This window comes from Plecotus auritus (assembly GCF_963455305.1).
Source record: "Plecotus auritus genome assembly, chromosome: 4".
Taxonomy (NCBI): Eukaryota; Metazoa; Chordata; class Mammalia; order Chiroptera; family Vespertilionidae; genus Plecotus; species Plecotus auritus.
Window position 1 is genome coordinate 83124824 of NC_137775.1, and position 22984 is coordinate 83147807.

At 40.2% G+C, this 22984-nt stretch overlaps 1 protein-coding gene across 1 annotated transcript in view; it reads left to right on the forward strand.

The window, feature by feature from the left end:
• Window positions 1-22984, forward strand: part of PKHD1 (PKHD1 ciliary IPT domain containing fibrocystin/polyductin) — a gene marked incomplete at both ends in the record, with an annotated part of 416219 nt that overhangs the window by 118090 nt on the left and 275145 nt on the right. The window contains 2 exons of the mRNA XM_080665111.1: window positions 4171-4327; window positions 21656-21868. Of these exons, the coding sequence (XP_080521237.1) occupies window positions 4171-4327; window positions 21656-21868 (370 nt within the window). The remainder of the gene's footprint in view (window positions 1-4170; window positions 4328-21655; window positions 21869-22984) is intronic.

A 22984-nucleotide genomic window follows, 5' to 3' on the forward strand; every position in this document is an offset into this window, starting at 1 on the left:
GACCGGAATCGAACCTGGGACCCTTCAGTCCGCAGGCTGATGCTCTATCCACTGAGCCAAACCAGTTAGAGCTTGACAAGACATCTTTTATCAATACTGTCACTCTTCTTTGCTGGGATCAAAATGATAGTGATTGGAGGATAAAGATGTTGGAAAGTGAGCCATCCCCATTGTTTTCATGGGGCATTGCCCTGTGTAAGCAATTATACTATCAGTGTGTCAACTCTGAAAATGTGGCAGAGCTAAAATTCTTATGCACAGCCCAAGCCGGTGTGGCTTAGTTGGTTGAATGTTGTTGGTTTGGTTCTTGGTCAGGGCACATGGTCAGGTTGTGTGCTCAATCCCCAATAGGGGGTGTGCAGGAGGCAGTTGATCCATGTTCCTATTTCACATCGATGTTTTTTTTTTTTTTTTTTCTCTTTCTCTCCCTTCCTCTCTCTCTCAAATCAATAAAAATATATTTAAAAAATTCTTATGGCACATACATGTATTCATGAATTCACTAACAACATGCAGTCATGGAGATACATTGCTCTTCTACTTCCCCAGGTAGCTGTTAAATAGTTGAGGATGCATGTATTTTCTAGGACTTTTTGTATTTAATCAATCATGTACTAAAGCATGAATCATCAATAAAAACTTATACATTTCAAGATACCTTTATTATTCTACGGAGAAGTTTGGGCACAGGAAAACTTGGGTCTTTTGAAACTTAATGCCTGATATTTGTATTCTTTTGGAATCTATCACACTGAATAGAGAAAGTTAAGGTGAAAAAAATCGGCAGAAAATTTCATAGGGAAACTGAATCTGAATCTTGGGCTTAATGTAGATACACTCATCATTTGGTTTAAATTTAAATAGAGTTTGAAAACAGAAAGGAATGTGGGCTAAATCCATCAAGTCAGGAGATCTAGGGGATATAGCACTTTTAAGTATTATAGGCCTTATCACCTATTTATCTATTTATTGTATCTGGATGGTGCTTAGGCATATGTCATATGTAATATCTATAAATGTGTACATGGAGTTAACAGGTAGATTATTAATTTAAGAAATTATGTAATTGATTTTTATTGTGCACTTATGTGCCTGACACTTTTTAGGTTATTAGGAATATAACGACCAAAACATAGTCCCTGCTATTTATTTGAGTAAGCTCAATATATGATAAATACATAAGGAATTCTATGATACAATACCTGGATGAAAGTATTAGGGGAGAAGGAGTGATTAGAGGTATTACTTTAATAAGAAGACAGGGAAAGGTGTATTATTTGAGCAGAGACCTGAGTAAAGTAAGATAGTGAGCCATGCAGATACTTTGTGGAAGAGTATTCCAGAGGAGGCCACCATGAGTGAAAAGCTTGCTCTGCATGATCTAGTCTGTTTCTACCCCAGTGGCCCTTGACATAGAAATTAAGCTCTTTGATCCTTTGCTTTCTCAATTGTGAAGAGGACATAACAATATTGGACCTTTCTCTCTGCTAGGTTGGGGCTGAATATAGCAATGTTTGAAGGTTGACAGGACAAGCCAAGATGGTGTAACACAAGGAAGGCAGCTTATGATACACACATGTTTCAGAGTAAGAGAGAAAGTCTTTAAAATTCACTTAGAGCTATGACAGGCATCAGTGCTAATTCTAAGTCATAAAATGTTCTCAAACTAATGAATGGAAGATACCATGGAATGGTCTTCCTTTGACCCCCTAATACCTAATTAATGACTAGTTATTTCAGATCTTTCCATTGGGATTTCCATCATGAGCCCTGGGTTTCTTTGTAAGTACTGTCATTGAGCTATGGATCTGACCACCAGGTTTATGTCTCAGAAAGAGTTATGCTGCTGAATTCTTCAAACTTCTTATAGATCATCCACACAACATCTCAGCTGGTTTTCCTTAAGACCCTGAGTTTAGGGTTTGAAAGAAACTTCCTGGTTCCTTTTTAAAATCTGTTCCTCTCCCCTGTGGCCCTTGTCTTGATTTGTTCTCAGACTGTGAAGCAAAAGTGTCCTCTGAGGATGTCATTAATGACAGATCCCTGGGCCCCACCTCCTCAGCTCTTGATTACCTCACTTCAGCAGGGAGGAAACCTGCCCCTTAAACAGCTCTGGCCTGAGACACTGTCAACATTATCTTTGAAGGGATAGGATTTCTTTAGGATCCTTTCTATCTCGGACTGTATAGAAATGCAAGCTTTTCAAATGTCCTTTTATGGTGAACTCAGGGCTGACATTGCACATGATCTGGTTCACCCTTCTCTGCAGTTGACTTTACCATCCTGATTTGGCTCATTCTTTTGTACCTTTTCACCACTTTGTTCCACTCTAATTTCCTACTGCTTGCTTCCTTTTCTTTTATGGATTCTATGGGAGTGAATTAAAGGATTTGTAAGATATGTACAAATATATAACATTTTAAGGAGTACTTTTAATAATCTCACCTCCCTATACCTAGTGTCTGTAAAATCAGCAGAGGGCTAAAATTCTCCTGCTTTTTGAGTCTGTGGATGCATCATGGGGACTTGGTTCACACGGCTCATTACAATGCTCATGTTCCACACATTCTTCTTTCTGTGGTGCTGGGCTGCTCATCACTATATCTCATGCTTTTATCTCTTACATTGGGATGACTCACTGACTTGTTTTCTCCTTTGCAGGTATAGAAAATGAAAAGATCCTGCTTTTCTTATTTCAAAGCCTTACTGGGGATTGGGTTGAGCATACAACTTGTGACTTTTGAGCTGGGTATTAGTACCCACTCCTAGAAAATCTACTGGTTCTCCTAGCAACACATTTTTCCATTTTTCTCTCTCAGAAACACTCCAGGGCACTATTTGCTGTGTAGGTGTAGTTATTGGTATTATAAACATGCCTCCCCTTCTTTTTTTTTAAAATATATATTTTATTGATATTTCACAGAGAGGAAGGGAGAGGGATAGAGAGCTAGAAACATCCATGAGAGAGAAACATCGATCAGCTGCCTCCTGCACACTTCCCACTGAGGATGTGCCCGCAACCAAGGTACATGCCCTTGACCAGAATCGAACCCGGGACCTTACAGTCCGCAGGCCGACGCTCTATCCACTGAGCCAAACCGGTTTCGGCGCCTCCCCTTCTTAATGATCTTCTCCCATCTGCCTTTAACACCTCATGAGAGGACCTTCTAGGCAGTTACTTTATAGGAACTCAGGCTTCACATTTGGTTGGAATCTGTGTGGGAAGAAGGACTGTGTGGAGAGAGGCATACACATGTTGTGTGTATTACCTTGAGGGAATCACCTTCTCCATTCTGATTTCATTATATTTATCATCATTATGGTTCCATAACTGCACAAGACATTTAGACATATTCTTGGCCTCTTGTATGAGCCAAATATTGCTTTCTGTGAGTTTAACACTCTTCTTTTGAAAAAACACATGATTTCAGTGTGACCATAAATAGGAAAGCCCAAAGTTTTGAGAGGGAGCCTGAAGGCCGGATGGGGAGGGGGTGCCTCCTCCTTTGGGCTCTTCCGTGTCTTGCTCCCTGCCCCTCACTCAAAGGTTCTGGGCTACCATCTGAGGTCGGTTGGCATTTCACCTGTGTTTGGGCTTTTTCAGCACCGATGCACCAAGCACAGAGGGAAAGGCAACAACTCAGTAATACCAAAACAGGTAGAGTGTGGGAGGATGGATCTGAGCACTTAGAAAGAAGAATGTTCCTATAAAAAAGAGGCACTTGCAGTACAGCCAGTGAAAAATGATACCAATTACATAAAGCAAAATGCCACCCATCATGCAGAACATTTTAATTCTCTGTATTTCAGGCTATTTGCGACTTTTTTGTCCAAGACTCAATACATGTCTGTAAAAAATAAAAAATAGAATCTACCCCATCTGTTAGGTAGAAGGGGGTTTATGCTAGAAAAAAAGGTGAGGAAAACATTACAGGCTTGCCAATGGAGAATTCCAGTGACCGGGCACAAAGGGACTTTAAGTATAACTTTGTCCCTTCCATATTTTTTCCTTTTTGATTTAGTTGTATGCAGAAGAGAGGGTGGCTAATTTTATTGAGACTTTAAAAATTATATTTAAATTAAGTTTAGTGTAAGGAGTTTATATTTTGATTGCTTACTCATTCTATCCAGCTTTAAAACAAAACAAAACAACAAAACTCTGTTTTCCAGGGTAATGTTTCCTTTCATTTCTGCCGGAGGTGGTCAAGGGCTTACAGCTGGTATCCTGAACAGGCGCCACAAGATGGCGACAACGTCACGGTGGAGAATGGCCAATTGCTCCTGCTAGACACCAACACAAGCATCCTCAACTTACTGCACATTAAAGGTCTGTAGAATGTGGAGATCGGTGATGAAATCAGTATATACATTTCTATTACTTTTATGGGAAAGGAGGGAGGGTAGTTTTTTTGGATAAGCTCTAGTACTTGTTGACAATTTATTCTTGGACCAAATTGAGATTTTGCTATGAAAGGAAGAAGTGGTCATAGGGTTCAAAATGAAAGCTCTTTCTTGGATTCTTGTAAGCACAGAGCTTGATTTAAAAAATTTTTTAAATACAAGGAAGTTACCAGTTTTCTCAAAGAATATGCGTTCTTACTCAAGCACTTTGTAGTCATGCTTGTCCAGGGCAGCCCCCACAATGTAGCAAAATGCTCTGACATCAGTTAATGCTGCTGCCTTTGAAATTCCCTGCCAAAAAAGCAACGTTTTCCTGCTTTTACCATGTTGTGGTTTTGACTTCCTGGTTCCATGGAAAGTCATATAAATAGGTGTCCTTATTGCAAAACCAGCCACTTAGTTCTAGGGTCTTAGAAGTTGGAAGAGACTAAGATTTCAAATTTCAATTCCTTCACCACATCACCAAGTGACTCATTCATTTCACCTCTTTGTTTACTTATCTGTTAAATGAGAATAAAAAATATTGCCCATTTCAATGGCTGATAATAACAAATGGTTATCAAAGTGACTTTGTTCGTTGGTAAATAAAAATTTGCTTGGGAAATGTGATTAGTAATAGATATCTATAAAACTCTTCACTAAAACACTATTTTTTACTAGAAATATATTTAACAGTTCCAGAAGGATTTCTTCTTATTAAAGTAAGAGCAAGGCTACATGAGAAAAAATATAATATTTTGAAGAGATTAACTGATACCATTTTGATATTTGTCTCTTACAGATGGCATTTTATCATTCTACTAGAGGTCCAGTGCATGAATTTGCGCACGGGTGGGGTCCCTCAGCCTGGCCGGTGATCTGGGACTATGGGGTCTTGCCAGCTGCGGGAAAGGAAGTGCAGGGGGAACCACAGCCAGCCAGGGGGAGGGACCACAGGAGGTTGGCTGGCCATGGGAGGTTGGCTGTGGGAGCGCACTGACCACCAGGGGTCAGCTCCTGCGTTGAGCGTCTGCCCCCTGGTGGTCCGTGCATGTCATAATGACTGGTCGACTGGTCGCTTAGGCTTTTATATATATATACTCTGGAAGCTGTTTTACTTTTCTGTATTAGCAAAGAGAAGTTTGCAGGCAAATCACTTAATTAGTACCTTTTAGGAAAAATGGTGTGTCAATTTAGACTCTTGCCTTCGTGGTGTGTGTGTGTGTGTGTGTGTGTGTGTGTGTGTGTGTGCATAACCAGTGGCCATGGGGAATATTGACTTATTGACAGCCATCTATGGTCTGCAGACTATCAATAATGAAGGGAAATTACAGACTTAAAGCCTCAGTTCAGATAGAAGATACTGGTTGGAGACCTTTAACCAGGACTCTCTTCAAAAGAGTCATATCTGCTGGAGAATGGGATGCCCTTCAGGCACTCAAGTGTTTTTGCTTTATACCATTTGGGAGAAGTTTTCCCACCAAAAGTCCTCAGACTCAGTATGAGTCTCTGGATGTCCCATTAGTTCCATGTAAATGTTCAGTCAAGGAATGGTGTTGATAGGGCCAAGAACTGAAGATGGAGAAGATGCTTTGGAGGGAGAATAGAGGGTAAAAGTAACACAGGGACATGCAGAATATACATTTGGCTTCCCCCTCTCAGAGATTTCAGGATCTAAGCAACCCAAATACTTGCCCCAACCTCTCAACTTCCAGGAATGATTTTCCTTAATATTCCTGGTTCAGGCCATATTTAACTCTCATATTATTTCGAATAAATGAGTCTGGTTTGGGAGGGCAGAACCTCATCCTATGCAGAGGGAAGGTCTGTTATCTGAAGAATCCTCTTGCTTTTAGCAAGTAGGACCATTGATAGGAATGTGAGGGTAAGTAGTAGACACCTGTTTCTGTACAGATATGATACAAGAATTGTTGGCAGGGTTGCCTAGAATAAAACTCTGAGTTTTTTATTATAGAGATATGGGTCATGGCTTCTAGAAAGAATGAGAACAGAGAAAGGACACAGATCAAATTTAATTCAACAGATGACTTGTGAATGCTTGTTAAGTGGCCTATGTATGAGATACAGAAAACAATGAAGAATAATAGTTAATATCAGGAGTGTATTATCACTAAAGAAAAAATAATTAAGGAGAAAATATAAAAGGGTAAAATTTCTAGTTCTAAAATATGTGATGCAGGCAGTAACACAGGATATATTCCAGAGTAATGTGAGTGTCAAGGATGTAAGATTAGAGTTGGATGGAGAGATGGTGAAGAGCATATCATTTGTGCCTGAGACCAGTTTTGATCATGTAAATATTAACATACACTTTCCCATCTCACCTATTGGTGAGATTGTACTTGTCTAATGATTCAGGCCAGAACCCTTGGAGGTGTCCTAGGCTTCCTTCTTCTTCTCATATCCCTGAATCTTTAATATGTGTTGCATACATCAATACTTCAATTGGTACCAACTTAGTCTTATCAACATAATTTTGAGCCAGGATCATTTCAAATGACCTTTTAATTGATTCCCATGTTTCTAATTCTTTGTCTTCCTTGGTAGACAGAACCCCAGTTTTTATTTGGGAAAGCAATGAACTTGCTCAAATGCTATCTATTCCTGGCCTCCTTTGTGGTTGAGAATTGGCCAATGAGATGCAAGGGGAAGTGTGGTACAGGACATTTGGGAAGTTTCCTAGAATAGAACTGACATGATAGGAGGCATGTTCTATTTGTCCTTCTTCCTCTTCCATGCTTCATGGAATGTAATTGTCATAGCTACATTTTCAGCTGTCATCTCTGACTATGAGGTGACTTGTTAAGAATGGGGAAGTATTCCTACCCAGTTTTTCTCAGTGGGTAGAGCATCGGCCTGTGGACTGAAGTGTCCCAGGTTCGATTCCGGTCAACGGCACATACCTCAGTTGCAGGCTTGATTCCTTATGTGGACTCTCTGTGCTGTACTTATATTTTCATCTGTAAAATAAAATTGACACTTTTTCTTACAAGAACAACTTATATAGTAGAAAGGATTACAAGTTTCTTTGAGGCAATTGGGAATGGTACCAGAGACAAGGTTTTCTCCATTATTTATGATGCTACATACACTGATTTTTGAACTTTGTTGAAAAAATGGCAGATTATTTTGTGACCATAATAAAAGCTTTGACTATATATATTATTTTATCCTAATTAGCAAAATATGAAGAACTTTTATTTACTTACCATTTCTACTTCTTCCCTCCATTTCTCCTCGCTCCTTTTTTTAAAAGTTGTTTTTTAGGGGGTACTGTTAAACACAAAAGAGAATTAACCCAATCAATTAATACTAATGAGCTGGGTTGGAAATAGGCACATTGCCTTGATTTAGTTAATTATATTTTTCGTTCTTTTATGTTAAGATGCCCAACGGCCATAGGCATCACTGAATTAAAATTTATTATTTTATTCCAAGTAATTATGATGAGCCATAATAACAAAGAAGGAATGTTGCCCTCATGTCAGAGACATTATGCATCCTGGGCTTGTGGCTGCAGTTGGGGAAGCATTCATATTTTCATAATGAAGCAATGAATCTCTATTCTGGTGGTCAAGCAACTTGACATGAAGTGGTCTACAGATAATGATTAAGAAAGGGCCAATTAGGGGAGCATAAACCTTAGAAATGAAATGCCTCTTCCCTTGGTGCTGGGCTTTCAAAAGGAAGGCATTTTGTAGTTTCTTATTACTTACAATGCCATCACTTTAAAATACTTCACAGAAACTTGTTTCCAGTCTCTATTGCTGCTTAATGGTGTACTGGTTTCCTTTAATGTAATTTTCTATTTCTTGGTCTACTGGTGTACACCAAAGCACTTAAATGCTTGGCAGGCTTTTGAGTCAGAAAGAACTGAGTCTGAATCTGGGCTCTGTCCCTTACCTGCCTGTAACCTTGGGCAAGGTCATATAAACTTTGGGTTTCGCCCCATTAGGGTCATGCCTCATATAATGACAGCAATAGTAACCCAGATGGCTAACATTTGTTGTTTGCTACTGTGTGGCAAGACTGCAATGTATTGTCTAACTCGTATAGATGTTTTGAGTATTAAAAGAGGCAATATTTGTAAAGTTCTTAGCATAGGACCTAGGCCAGAGTAAGCACTCAATTTATGTTAGTTTTTTTTTTTTTCCTGACTGATGAGGATAACAGAAGAGATGGCTGGCTATCAGGCCTAAGTTGCAATTTTATTTACAGATAGTGGCTGCTTCTATATACAAAGCTAACTGGGTTACTGAAAGAATTAGCTGGGTAATGAAGTCCTTGGATTGCTTTTGCCTCTGTTATCTTCAAAATGCATATTGAAGTATTTTTCTTTCTGTGGCAAGAGAAGGAAGGACCCAGAGGAGGAAGTAGCTGAGTCTATCCATTGGCTTGCCTCCATTCTTGCTATTTTGACTCCTTGGAAATGTGTTTCTCTGGTGCTGTTTGGAATATGGTCTCATTTTCTCCAATTTTTATTTTAGTTTTGAGGACACTCAGATCTTGTTAGTCTGTTATTTTTAGGATTTCAGTGGCATACAAATGTGTATTCTTGGCTTGTTGAGATGAGGCATCTTCTCTTGACCCACTCCCAAATTCCATGTAGAATTTCTTCATCCTTGGAAAGGGCTTGAGGAATTCAGAGTGAGGTATTTTTAAAAATACGCTTTTATTGATTTTAGAGGGAGAGGAAGGGAGAGAGAGAAATAGAAACATTGTTGAGAGAGAAACATTGATTGGCTGCCTCCTGCAGGACCCCTACTGGGGGTCGAACCGGAAACGAGCATGTGCCCTGATTGGGAATCTAACTGAACCGCGACCTCACAGTGCATGGGATGACGCTCAACCAACTGAGCCACACCAGCTAGGGCCAGAGTGAGTTATTAAGTGCTGTGCCCAGCATAGCCGTTTTGATCCAATAGATTATACACATGGTCCCTTCCAGTCAGCACTCAATTAGCCCCAGTTTCAGTAGGTGCATGCTTCACCTTGCAATGAGCTGGGTGTGCTATGAGATAGGACTTCCCTAGAACATTATGTGTGGTTGCTCTGTGCATCAGGTCTGTGTGAGTCTCTGGGCAGATTACCCTATGCCTATAGGTATAAGACTTAACAGATACCAGTGTGGATTTAAAGGAAACCCATCTAAAGGCAGGCTGGAGTTTTGATAAAAAATGAAATATTCTACATTAATATTTCCCTACTAACTATATAATGCCATGCTCAACATGTCTTGTGGGCTGGTCAAAGTTGTCACAAATACGCAAGTTAAAATAATTTATCTGCAAGTGAGCTATGAAAGGAGATTGAGTGGCTTCCTCTCTCAGCTGAACCATAGCTACCCTTCAAGGCAGGAGATGGGGTGATTACTAGTATGTACAGACAGTGTAAGAAGGTTGACTCATTGCAGTTTGGTCAGCAAAGTTGGGGCCTGAGTTCATATTTGAGGCAGCTATACACTCTTCTGTGGCTTTGGGCAAGGCTCTGGTCCTCAAATCAATGCACAAAATGGAAATGATGTTGATTCTCTTCCCTCAGGAAGAGAGTGGCTTGTATGAAACTCTACAGATGTTAATGTATTTATTTGTGCAATCCTGTGGAGGAAGTACAATAAAGGAGTTAGTAAACTTTATGTTTTCAAGCCTGGTGCTTCAGAAGGGGCTGGGCAATAATCTAAGGAGAAGCCTGACCAAGAAGTTAGCATCCATAAGAATTAACCTGAGTTTTTTTTAAATCTACCCTTAATCCTTTTACCTTGTGTATCTCTATGTGTCAGTCTTTTCTTGGTGACAAGTTACTGTTAATTATTTTTTGTGAGGTGATTTTTGCCTATGTCCAAAGCTAAGTGTATCATTGATAGAATTTTTAATCAGCTAAGAACTTGAATAATTTTTATATCAATTATTTATAAATTTAACATTAGGGTGTGTTTTTTTCCTTCACTCTGTCTTTTTTTGGCAAGGTGCAAATTTGGCTACAAGCTTAAGAAAGCAGGAGCCAGGTCTGCTTTTGCTTACCTTTCCATTGCCAGGACCATTATATCTCTAGGCACATGGCAAATATTCAAATAATTATTGAATGATAAACCAATGAATGAATTTCTGACCTGAAGAGGCAGATAAATGTTAGCTATAAATTTCTCTATGATCAGAGTCCTTCCTGGTATCCTCAAATGTTAGTGGATTGTGACCAATTTCATTTACTGTTTGTGTATCAGGAGATCAGAGACAAAAGCTTTGTAATGTGGGGGACAGTTGACTCTGAAACTCCTTATTTTTTCTCATTCAGGCAATGACTTCCATTATTTACCTCCAGAGAACAGTCCCAGACACACTTGATTAGCCTTAAATGAAAGATAAGCCATTGCTGTGAGAAGGAACATGCTTTCAATAGATGGGCAGGCAGACATTAAACAATTTAGATATTAGACAATTTACAGTTTTATGTCTTGACAATTTCGATATTGTAACATGAAAAATGCTAATGAGAAGGACTAGTCCCTTCCTAGCTCAGAAGCTATAATATTTTCAGTAATGAAAGATAAATGTTCAAACTTCCTTACTTAAAACCCTTCACTGACTCTCCGGTAGGCTTTCAGATTAAGTCTACATAGTAAGCTTCTTAATATGGCTTATAGGTCCTTTAGGACTCGGTCTCTCCTTACCTCTCTGCCTCATTTGTTGATTAATGATTCCCACATACATTTTATCAAGACTAGGAGTGGAGTTAGATATCTGGGATGCTTTTGTATCTGGGATTCTTGGGCAGATGAAAATATATTGGAGAATGAGCATTTTATTACTTTATTTCTTTTTTTAAAAAAATATATTTTATTGATTTTTTACAGCGAGGAAGGGAGAGGGATAGAGAGTTAGAAACATCGATGAGAGAGAAACATCGATCAGCTGCCTCCTGCACACTCCCCACTGGGTATGTGCCCGCAACCAAGGTACAAGCCCTTGACCGGAATCGAACCCGGGACCCTTGAGTCTGCAGGCCGACGCTCTATCCACTGAGCTAAACCGGTTAGGGCACTTTATTTCTTATGTACTATAATATTCTCGTGGGGAGTAGGAGGAATTATCATTTTCTAAATACATAAGTACTGTGAGGACACAACTATTATCTTTCATTTCTAAAACATTATGCTATTAGCAAAATCATGTTTATACTATACAGAGAATAACTATATTTGGAACCTTTTGAATAAAGACCTGGCTCCTGTTTTCTTAAGCTTTCGAATAAATTGCTCAGGGAAGTATATCAAATTGTAGGGCTGGTCAAAAATGTGATTTGGTCAATGCTAATTGAACTTGGATAAAGAAAATGAAGGAGATTATTTGAATGAATGAGAAACTTGGTAGCCAGGGAGATTCCTACCTGCCAGATACAGACTTTGGAGAAAAGACAATTTTGTTGTTTTTTAGTTTCTTGTTTTGTCTATCCTGCCTCTCCCTACAAATACTAGCTTTCTTTCTGAGGTCTTAAGTGAATTTCTAGAAATCCATGGAACAGCTAAGGGCCTTGAGCACTTACATGCCAGAAGTTTTGTTGCTAAAAGGCAGTAATGGTTTTCTGGAGGTGGAGAGGAAATCAGGGTTTAGTTAAACAGTAACTAATAACAATAGTTTTTTAAAATATATTTTATTAATTTTTTACAGAGAGGAAGGGAGAGGGAAAGAGAGTTAGAAACATTGATGAGAAAGAAACATCAATCAGCTGCCCCCTGCACACCCCGTACTGGGGATGTGCCCGCAACCAAGGTACATGCCCTTGATAGGAATCAAACCTGGGACCCTTGAGTCCGCAGGCCAACACTCTATCCACTGAGCCAAACCGGTTAGGGCTAATAACAATAGTTTTAATGACAAAGGCATTTACTTATATCTCAGTATTTGAGTTCCTTTAAATATTTCTTTATAGTTTCTCTTCCACAAATATGTTTACACTTTGTAATTGGTATAGAGTTAATTCCTTTATAAGGTTCACTTACTGAGTTCTATGTTTTATAGAAAAAGTAAAAGGTTGAGTCATAACCTTTATCTTCTTTCTCAGTTATCTGTAAAGTTGGCTAATTCACTAAAACTAGGGTATTTCTATTCACCTGTAGTAGTTAAACTTCACGGTGACCTGGACATGGAGACTGCCTTTTTTATGTTTTTATCTTGGCTCCTAGCAGAAGGGCTGGAAAACAACAGTAACTGTTGGTTGAATGGTGAAGTGAATTAATCTGTAATTCCAGCCTTGCATTTCTCAACCTGTGAGCTGCTAGCAAACTTCACAAGACTATGGACACCTATAGCAATCACTTAATTTACCGAGAAGTGTGGTCCCCATCATCAGCAGCAGCATCATCAAAGGACTTGCTAAGAAGGCACAGTTTTGGGCCCCACAGTAAACCTCTCTGGGGGTTTACCAAGTTCAATTAGCATTGACCCAATCACAGTTTTGACCGGCCCTACAATATGATATACTTCTTTGAGCAATCTCTTTATTCAAAAGGTGTTTTAAGACCTTGAGGTGGTGTGGATGGGTGCTCAAGTTTGAGTCCCCACTAGCCTAAAACAATAAAAGGAACTGGAAGTCAATTAGCTAGGAAATGTAGCCAGCCCAGCTACACTTTTCCCAAAGGCCATGCGACCCTTTGCAAAGAACAGTGGAAACTTGGCTGGAGACCCTGGATGGGCCTCTCCTGAGCCCCTTCTCTGTTCACTGCAGCTCTCTCTCCTGCCAGGAAAATCCGAACTGATGAAAACGGTTCTCCCAACTGCTATTGTTTGTGGCTCAGATTCAGTGCTTTTATTTCAGATCTGTTTTTTCCTCTACATTGCCCATTTGACTGCAGTGCCAGGCTAATTAAGGAATTAGCATGTGGCATCCATTCCGGGAGGTGTGCGGTTCTTTTCCTGCATTCGGAGAACATTTTTGCAACACTTTCTAGTTCATATTTTCTTTTTTTAATCAGGCAGAGACATTACAATTAAAATACCGTTAAAGTGATTCTGGCAAGTATTGCAATAAGCATGTTTTTTAATTAAAGAAAGAACAGGGGGGATGCGTAAGCAGCATCAGCTAAAGGGGGAAATTTCATTCGATATCTATTTTAATTGAAATGACGAAAATAATCAGGAAAAGCAGCAGTTGCAGCAGCAGCCGCCTGTGCCTGTGTGTGTGGCTCCCAGGTTGTTAGGTGTAGGTGTTCTGTGCTTGATTAATTAGTAACCGGCCAGAGAGTCCATTCCCTTTGCCCCCAATCCTTAAAGCCTGATTTATGCCTCACATCCCCCATGAATATGTGAGGGCTCAGGCATCTATTTCCCGAGCTGCTAGTGGATAGGATTATGGACCGTGCACTGAGCTCTTGGGGGCTCTCGTTTGCCAGCCAAATTGATTTTCCGCCTCTCTGGCCGGGGACAAGCCCACCTCGAAGGCTTCCAGGCTCTGCTCCAGTGGATCAGGCACAAGTCTAATCCGGATCTTGCCAACAAAGGAAGCTCTGTGCATCCCCATCACGACGCAGGCTTCGGGCTGTGACTGCCTTCCCTAAATGCCACTCTTCTCCCCTCTTCCTCGCCTCCTCCTGACGCTCACTTCCACAGCAGCACCGTGCAGTAGGATGCAGCAGTGTACCCCAACTCCGCTGGGCAGAGTAGGGTTCATCCATCTTGAAGGAATGGTGATCTATAATTCCGCAGAGAAAGGGAATTCCACAGTCTCCCCTAAATATTAAAGTATGAATGATTAGAAAGGTAACCAGATACAGGCTTTTAAACTTTTAAAGGAATTGTTTAGGGTCGACACCAAAAAGCTGAATGAACGCTAATCGATTTAGATAATTTACATCTAAAATTTTAGATTTGGCAAGCTTTGAGCAAATGAAATATCTAGTTTGGGATGAAGACTGATCTATTAATTAGGGTCCTCGGATCCCTCCCTGGCTTTGCCTTCACTGACCACTGGATTTCCCGTTGTTTAAAACTGGAGCCCCTTTCTTTGGCTCATTTTATCCGCTGGCATTGGTGTCCGCATGAAGCACACTCTTGGTGTGCACCCTTTCTCTCCTGAGCCTCCTGAAAATGACATTAAGGGTTTGCCGCCTTCATCTATCAGCTCCACAGTTCTTAGAGTTCTTCCTGCTGTCTATGTCTGTACAGCCTTTTGATTCTTCTTCTAATTCACCCAACTCTTTGACTCACATTCAAGCATCTGCTACTTCTTTTCCATATTCTAGTCTTTAAATATTAATATTTGACAACTTGTTCCCCTTATCCCTGTCCTGCTCTCACTCTACATATTCTCCTAGGGAGACCTCATTCACTTCTATAACTTCAACTCCTATTATTCAACAGGATTTAATCAGCACTTACCAAGTTTCCCACATGCCAGGCACTGTTCTAGGTATAGCAGCTATGACTGTGAACAAAAAAGGCCAAGATCTTGCTCTCATGGAGTTTATTTCTATAGGGAAATCATCAAGTAAGCAAATGATATTTTTTTTTGGTTAGTTTTTCTGGGCAGCATGAAGAAACATGCAGCAGGAAAGGTGGAGAGATAGTTTGGTGGTGGTTGGGGGATTTGCACGCAAGGAGGGCAGGGGAACAAGAAGGTAGTGCAGCAGGAGGGTGTGACCCAGGGGATAGTAGAGAGAGAGAGTGGGCCAGAGGGAGGACCAGCCCTGTGGGGTTGGGTAGGCTTTCAGTGAGTGTGGTGGGAGCATTGGAGACATTGTACAAAGTAGTGATATAAGATTTACACAAATAAAAATCACACTGGGTGCTGATTTAAGAGCAGACTCTGGGGTGGGGGCAAGGGCAGAAGCAAGGAGCTAAGCGAGGGGGTTGTTATAATATTCCGAGGATGAGATGAGAGTGACTCAGACCCCAGAAACAGACATGTGCATGGTGAGAAATGGTTGGATCAGGATATTGAAGAAAGAATGCACACAATTTCCTGAAAGATAGGTCTTAAAGTGAGAGGGAGTGAAAGTTGAATGTAGAGTTTCCAAACTGAGTAATTGAACGGATGGAATTGCCAGTTATGGAGATGGTAAGGACTGTGAGCAGGCCTGTGTGACAAGACGAAGAGGTCATGTTTTGGATATGATACGTTGAGAAGCCAGTAGACTTCTAAGTAGAGATACTGAATAGGCAGTTGGGTATATGAGTCTCCATCCGAGGGCATTGTTGGGCTTTGGAGATACAGATTTGGGAGTCATCAGCAATGAGCATATGATGATATTTAAAACGTCAAGAAAAGATCAGACAACCAAGGTTGATAAAAAAAATAGTCAAGGGACTGAGTCATGGGGAACTCCAAGTGTCAGTATTTGGGATAATCAAGAAGAATCAGGTAGAGGAGGCTGGGGTAAGGCTTGGGAGGTAGGAGGAAAACTTGGAGGCACAGTGCTAGGCAAATGAGGGGAAGGAGTTTCAAGAAAGGTGTGACCAATTGTGTCCAATGCTGCTAGCCATTCAGGGAAGGTGAGGAATGAGCATGAGCTTTGGACTCAGCAATGTGGTTGCAGTTTTGGTGAAGTAGTCAGGCAAGGCCCAAACTCAGGATGTTTCAAGAGAAGGGAGGGAAAAAATTGAAGATATAAAGTATAGCCATCTCTTTTGAAGAGTCTTATTATTGTATGGTAAAATATTTGGTCTCCACATTTTTCTGTAAGGGAGAAAATAGCTAAAGCTGTGTTATTTGTTTTTCTTAAAAAGCACACACACACACAACAAATGTTTCTGTGGTATTTCATAGGATGGCTAATTGCAGGGTGAGCCAAAAGCAGGTTTTAATGTATGTTGCAAACATTAGGTAACTGCTAAAAGTCTCCTTTATTTGCCTTTAAAAGAAATAAGAAAGAGGTTTAATGGAAAGAAGTGATTACATGTAAAAAGTTGTGTTCATTTATTTATTTTAGAGGGGAAGTAACAATAATGATGGTTGATTGATTTTTATAAAATTACCCAAGGTCACTTGTGGTACATACTTAGCTTTCATGAACAATCATAACAAGCAATTTAAGGGTCACAGCCAAAGGGTGATTTCAGCCTTGCTCTTTATTTCAGCTTTCAGAAATGGAGCCGCGTTCCATCAAGTGGAGAACTCGAGTCCTCCCACTTTACTCCCGTCCTCCAGTGACTGGCCTTCAAAGCAGCCCCCTGTGTATTTGTTTTAAGCTAATGAAAGTGTGATGATGAAACACCTGGGGCCCTGACACAGAGCTAGATTAAGACTAAACTTTACATTCTTTCACACCAAGGAGCTTTCATCTATAATTATTTAAAAAAATAGCTGAATTCCTTATCAAATCTCTTCTGAACTTACCTCGATTTCTTTATACTTGTCACTGATAAAGTGAGGAGGGAATTCTTTGTAGCACAGAATAACGATGATCACATTAATTAATTGGTCCTGTTTATCATACTGTTGCCAACACAAATCATTCATTTTCTTTGGGCTGAGCTTTTTTCCCTTCATTAACATCATTCTTAATTCCTGTGACATTTTAAAACGACTATCTGTTTCAGTGTGTTTAATATTTTGCTTGATGGTACAAGGGATAAAGCCCAGGTTTATATATTTACCCACTAATCCTTGTAATCTGTCTCAAATCCTTTTTGGAATGAGGCAAGGTATATCTACATTAACAAAATGAAAATAAATCATATATAAACAAGCCATAGGCAAATTTACTTAGGCTAACACATGTTTTTCCTTAAGTGTAACTCTGATAACAAACCTAATTAATAAAAGAGCTACCTGGGAGTGTTTGTGGAAGTGGATAGGACATGAGTGTCTCTGTCAGATGGTCTCAGGTGCTAAAGCTTCCTCTGCCAGTTCTGGACTGAAAGAGGAATTACAGCCTCTCTGGCAGCCCACCCAGTTTTGTGAAATAGGGAGGGTGATATTGACCTCATAGTCTTATTTTGAAGGTCATTTCAGACAACATATCTAAAGATTTTGGTACATGGTAGGCTCTTAATAAATGTTAGCTCCCTTGCTTTCCCTGTGGTCTTATTTGAATCATTGCCTTTGCATGTAGTATCTCTTTTGATCAAAATTCAAAGTTCACTACAGCAGAGGTGATGTCAGGAAAACATGGGTTTTGTGTTTCTATCAATGTCCAATGCATACCTGACTGTGTTCTTACAAATGTACTAGTTGATGTCAGATGTCCCAGAGCTAGAGTGAATGCATGCATCTACTCTCCACTTCACCGATGAGAGAAGGGACCATCCTTAGGCCCTGAATAGGACAGGTTTGGGAACTGAGTAATCCTCTGAGGCCCAGCAATTTTATGGGACTCCCTGATGGTCATTCAGAGGCCAACAGCGGAGTCAGGACAGGAACCTCAATTCCATACCCTGCCTCTACCACTTGCTGATCAAGTTCAGTTCAGATTTCCTGACTACTTACGATGGAGGAGTCCTGCCATGCAAATCCTTGGTCCACCAGTTGAAGAAAATTAGCTGGGACATTAATCAAATGTGGCTGTGAGCGAAAATGGTTTTAGTAAACATAAGAAAATGACCTGTGCCACAGGTCACATTTTTCCCCTCTTGTTCACAGCAGGATTCATTATTATTACTGCATTTCTGATGATTATTCTTGTCATTGTCATGACAATGAGAAGGAAAATTAAAGTCAAAATTCCAAGTTGGTCCTTGGAAAGTCTGGGAAGCAGGGTGGTACCACTGTAACATTAAGCCTATAGATCACCAAAGGATAGTTTCTCGCTTCGTGGATAATTTACCTTAGAGTATGTAAGCTCTTATGTTCCATATTTGAAAGGAAAAGTCAGGATTACCAGCCATGGGATGTTGGAAGGATGTGGTCTAGTGTTACTAGCATGATGGAGCAACTGTGGAAATAGAGCAGTAATGACAATAGTGGGGGAAGTAAAGGTGTGTGTGATGATAGGAGTAGACACCAAACCACTGTATTATCTAATAGGATCTGAGCCAAGACTAGGGACTGACAATGGTCCCTTGAAAACATCATTTCAAGAAATCTCACTGTAATTTTCTGAGGGAAGAACTCTACATTTTACAGACAGAGAAACTGGATACCTACACGGGGTGTGTTGTTCTAAATTGTGAAAAGAAGGAACACTTTAAGAAGCTAAGCAAACATCCCATGGCTGTTTTACATATGGAATGTGGTATGGGCTTTAGGATTGAAGACTAGAAGGGCTGGTGAAAGGGGCTGAGGAAAGCTGAAGAAGAATGTTAGACAGAAAATTGGGGAAGAAGAGGCCTCTATAGTTGACTATTGGGGCAAATGTCTATTGATCACTATCTGTGGACTAATGGGATTAAACATTAGTGAGTACATGACTAAAGACATCTTAGTCTTATTCTTCTCTCTCTCACATTCTTCCAGTACATATCTGGGAAACAACAGCAATTTAACTCAGTAATGCGGCACTTTGGATTTAGGACTTTGGCAAATGAAGAGTGTCTTCTCTTCACTGGCTCTCACCAGGACCTTCCTTGTTATAATAGAATCTGTATTTTGAGCAATTTCTGACACCAGGCTCTCCCCACATCCTTTGCCTATCTTTAGCTCAGTAAGACAATGTATGGACTTATAAATTCAATGTAATAACATCCTTTCTGAGAAAATGGGAGAGAGTGTGTGTTTGTCCATAAAGGAATACATTCAGGTACAAACCAGATTTTCTAAAAAAGATAAAACCATTTATTGATATACTCAACAGTGATATATTAAGTGCTAATTACCTATTGGTCACTGTTCTAGACACTAAGGATATAGAGGTGAACAAAGCAGATAAATGCTCTCATGAAGCATGCATTCCTGTGGAAGGGAGGGCAGACATTAAACATGTTAAGTGTTCTGAAGAAAAATATATTTGGGTCAGAGGTAAGGGCATTCTATCTTACATAGATTGGAGAGGAAGGCCATAGTGAGAAGTTAACCCTTGAATAGAGACAAGGGGGAATGAGGCACATGGGTATCTGCGGAAGAACATTCCAGGTGCAGGAAGAACATATGCACAAGCCTGACTTGTTTGCGAACCAACAAGCAGGCCAGTGTGTTTGCAACAGATGAGTCCCAAAGTGAGTTTTAAAAGATGGTGATGCGGGGGTATCAGAGATGGGGTGGCAAATCAAAAGGGGCTTTTTGTAGCCCAATGTAAGGACTTTGATTTATTCTGAGATGGAAAGTTACTATGGGGTTCAGAAAAGAAGACCCAGGTGTTCCCAATATAAAGTCGCAACCCTGACCACTTTGTTAGAGGATAGAAGAGTCTAGTGCAGTGCTTTTGCAAACCACTTACAAAGTGGGAGATAGATTTAATAGCTCATTCAGGTTAAAGTGTTTAATTATTAATTATTTTGACAATATTGAAAAAATTCTGCTTAAAATATAAATATTTTAAATCCTTTTAAAGTAAAGTATTAAAATAATGGAAGTATGTTTTAATATCCTAAGTGTTTATTCCCATGATATACAAATGATTTTATTATAAAACTAGAGGCCCGGTCACAAATTTGTGCACGAGTGGGGTCCCTCGGCCTGGCCTGTGGGATCGGGCTGATACTGGCTCTCCAACATCCCCTGAGGGGTCCTTGATTGCAAGAGGGCACAGGCCAGGCCGATGGACCCCACTGGTGCATGATTGGGGCTCGGGAGGGACATGCATGATCAGGGCTGGGGAGGGACATGGGAGGTTGGCCAGCTGGGGAGGGACCGTGGGAGGGCTCCATGGTGTGTCCAGCCCATCTTACACAGTCCTGATCGGCCAGGCCCCAGAAGCAAGCTCACCTACTGGTCAGAGTGTCTTCCCCCTGGTGGTTAGTGCACGTCAGTCATAGTGAGCAGTTGAGTGGCCTTAGCATATCATTAGCATATTACGCTTTGATTGGTTGAATGGCCAACTGTATGACTGGATACTTAGCTTATTAGGCTTTTATTATATAGGAAAACATTCCTATTTCACAGAAAATTTCAATATTAGAGCAAAATAGTATCAATATCAGTTAAGGTTATTTGATTTGTAACTATCTTTTTAAAAAGCATAAATATTGTATGATTTCACTTATATGTGGGATCTAAAATGGAAAATAAACAAAATAAAACAGAAACAAAGTCATACAAAATTCACAGAAAATTCAAACTCATAGGAAAGAGGAAAAGAATTAAGAAGAACAAAAACAAACAGATAGATAAAGGAAATTTATTGAGAAGGTATTGGGTAGCTTACAGAATTGATGGGAAGTGGAAAATCAGGTGTAGAAGTAATAGCATTCAGGGAGTTTTGGAGGGGCTTGGCAGATGAGGGGCTCAGAAGTAGGAACTCTTTTTGGGCTCATTAGGTATCACCACTAGAATTACTGAGGTCTAAACATTTCCAGTCATCTCTTCCCTTTTGCTCCAGATTTCCTTTTGAAGTCTGGGTACATGATTCAGGCTAAGGTAGGATAGGACACCACAACTGACAGTCCCACTCAACTCTTTTCTATAGAGCAGAGCAAATCCTTCAGGAAATTAGAGTCTATTATGAAAAGTACAGTGGTTGTTGGTCAGCTAAAATGTTACACATGTCATGATGGTAACCCTAATTACACTTCCTTTTACCACAGTTCTTATAATTTTGACACATTTTCTTCTATTCCTATTTCCTGTTCACTTGTTGCCAAGTTTTTTTTTTTAACTGATTTTTTTTTAAATCCTCACCTGAGGATATATTTTTTTTTCCATTGATTTTCAGAGCAAGTGGAAGGGAGGAGGGGCGGAGATAGATAGAGAGAGAGAAACATCAATATGAGAGAGACACATCTCTCACATTGATTGGTTGCCTCTTGCACATGCCCTGTCCAGGCTGGGGATGGAGCCTACAACTGAGGCACATGTCCTTGACAAGGAATCGAACCCAGGACCCTTTGGTGTGTGGACTGATGCTCTAACCACTGAGTACCCTGGCAGGGCTTTAACTGAATTTTTATCTGCTGCTTTTATCTGCTGCTAAATGGTTAAAATGATGACTTTCTCATGACTTATTTAACCAGTCCTAAGTTGCTGGACATTTAGGCTATTGTTTTTTAAAATAATATAAATAAAGGAGCAATGAATAGTGATAATCTAAACTGGCTTGGTAATACAGTGCTTCTGGGTCTGGGTGTTTGATCCATTCAATTGTGCTTCTACAAGAGAATGTAAACACAGAGGATTTCATCAAACATTGAAATTGTCAACAAGACTGACACGCTTCTTTTTTGGTGATTAGGAGGCACTCTGATTTTCATGGATCAAGGAACCATTGAGCTCAGGGCACATTCCATCCTTGTTTCTGATGGTGGAGAGCTCCGGATTGGATCTGAGGACAAGCCCTTCCAAGGCCAAGCTGAGATCACACTGTATGGGAGTTCCCACTCTACCCCCTTTTTTCCATATGGAGTCAAGTTCCTGGCTGTGAGGAATGGAACTCTTTCCCTGCATGGTGAGTGGGACAGCTGACCAGAGGAAATGAGGTAGGGCTTTGTCTAGCCAATGTGGGGGCAATGGGGAAAATTATTAAACTACTTATAATCTTTGGTTATTAGTTGCTGAAGCGACAAAATTAGAATGCCGGCACTATTTCCTTAAGTGAGAAATATTAACTGTCATCATTCCTGTGGCAGAGGACACTATAATTCTCCATTATTTGCTCCCCTTTCTGTAAGAGAATGATACACCTCTTCCCACGGCCAGATGGCTTTCAGTGCCTTCCTTGTGTGGAACACACTTCCCTGTCCCACTGAGAGTGGCCTTAGCCATGGACTTGTTTCGATCAATGGAATGTGAGTGGATATGATGTACTGCAAGGGCCAAGTAGAAGTTTTAAGAGCTGTTACAATGCTTTGCCCTTTGTTCTCTGTTTGAGAATAGCCTGAACTCAGCATCAGACTCTGAATAATGACAACCGGGGCACAGCTGCAGATGACCTGCTCTCATGTACATGAGTGAGGAACAAACATTGGTTGTCATAAGCCACTGTGATTTGTGTTTGTAATTGCAGCCTAATGTAGTGAAAACCAACTGACACAATTACTTCACATACACTGCTGGCTGTACACACTGATGGCATCACAGACTAAATGGAGACAATTTCATTTTGTTATAGTTGTGGCTGAACCTCCTGTGAATAGGGTTCAGTTAGAGTTTCTCTAAGATTTTTTGTTCAAATGGGTTGGGTATTTCTGGGAGAAAACAGGGATTAGACTGCAGTGTGTTTCTGAAGAAGAAGTGAAGAAGAAGAAGGAGAAGAAGAAGGAGGAGGAGGAGGAGGTGAAGGAGGAGAAGAAGAAGGAAACTTCCTCTTCTTTTTATTTTTACTTTTATTTTTAAAAATTTATCTTGTTGAAAGTTATATAGATGTACCCGTTTTTTCCCCATTGACCCCTTCTAGCCCACCACTGGCCAGGCTTATTTGCCTTCTGGTCATCTATTACCACTCTGAAACAGGAACATTTTTATTTTCCTTGAGATTCACGATATTACTGACGGTGCCAGGAAAATTCTTAATATCAACTGGAAAATGTAAATATAAAATAATGAGTTTTAATTATCTTTCAGT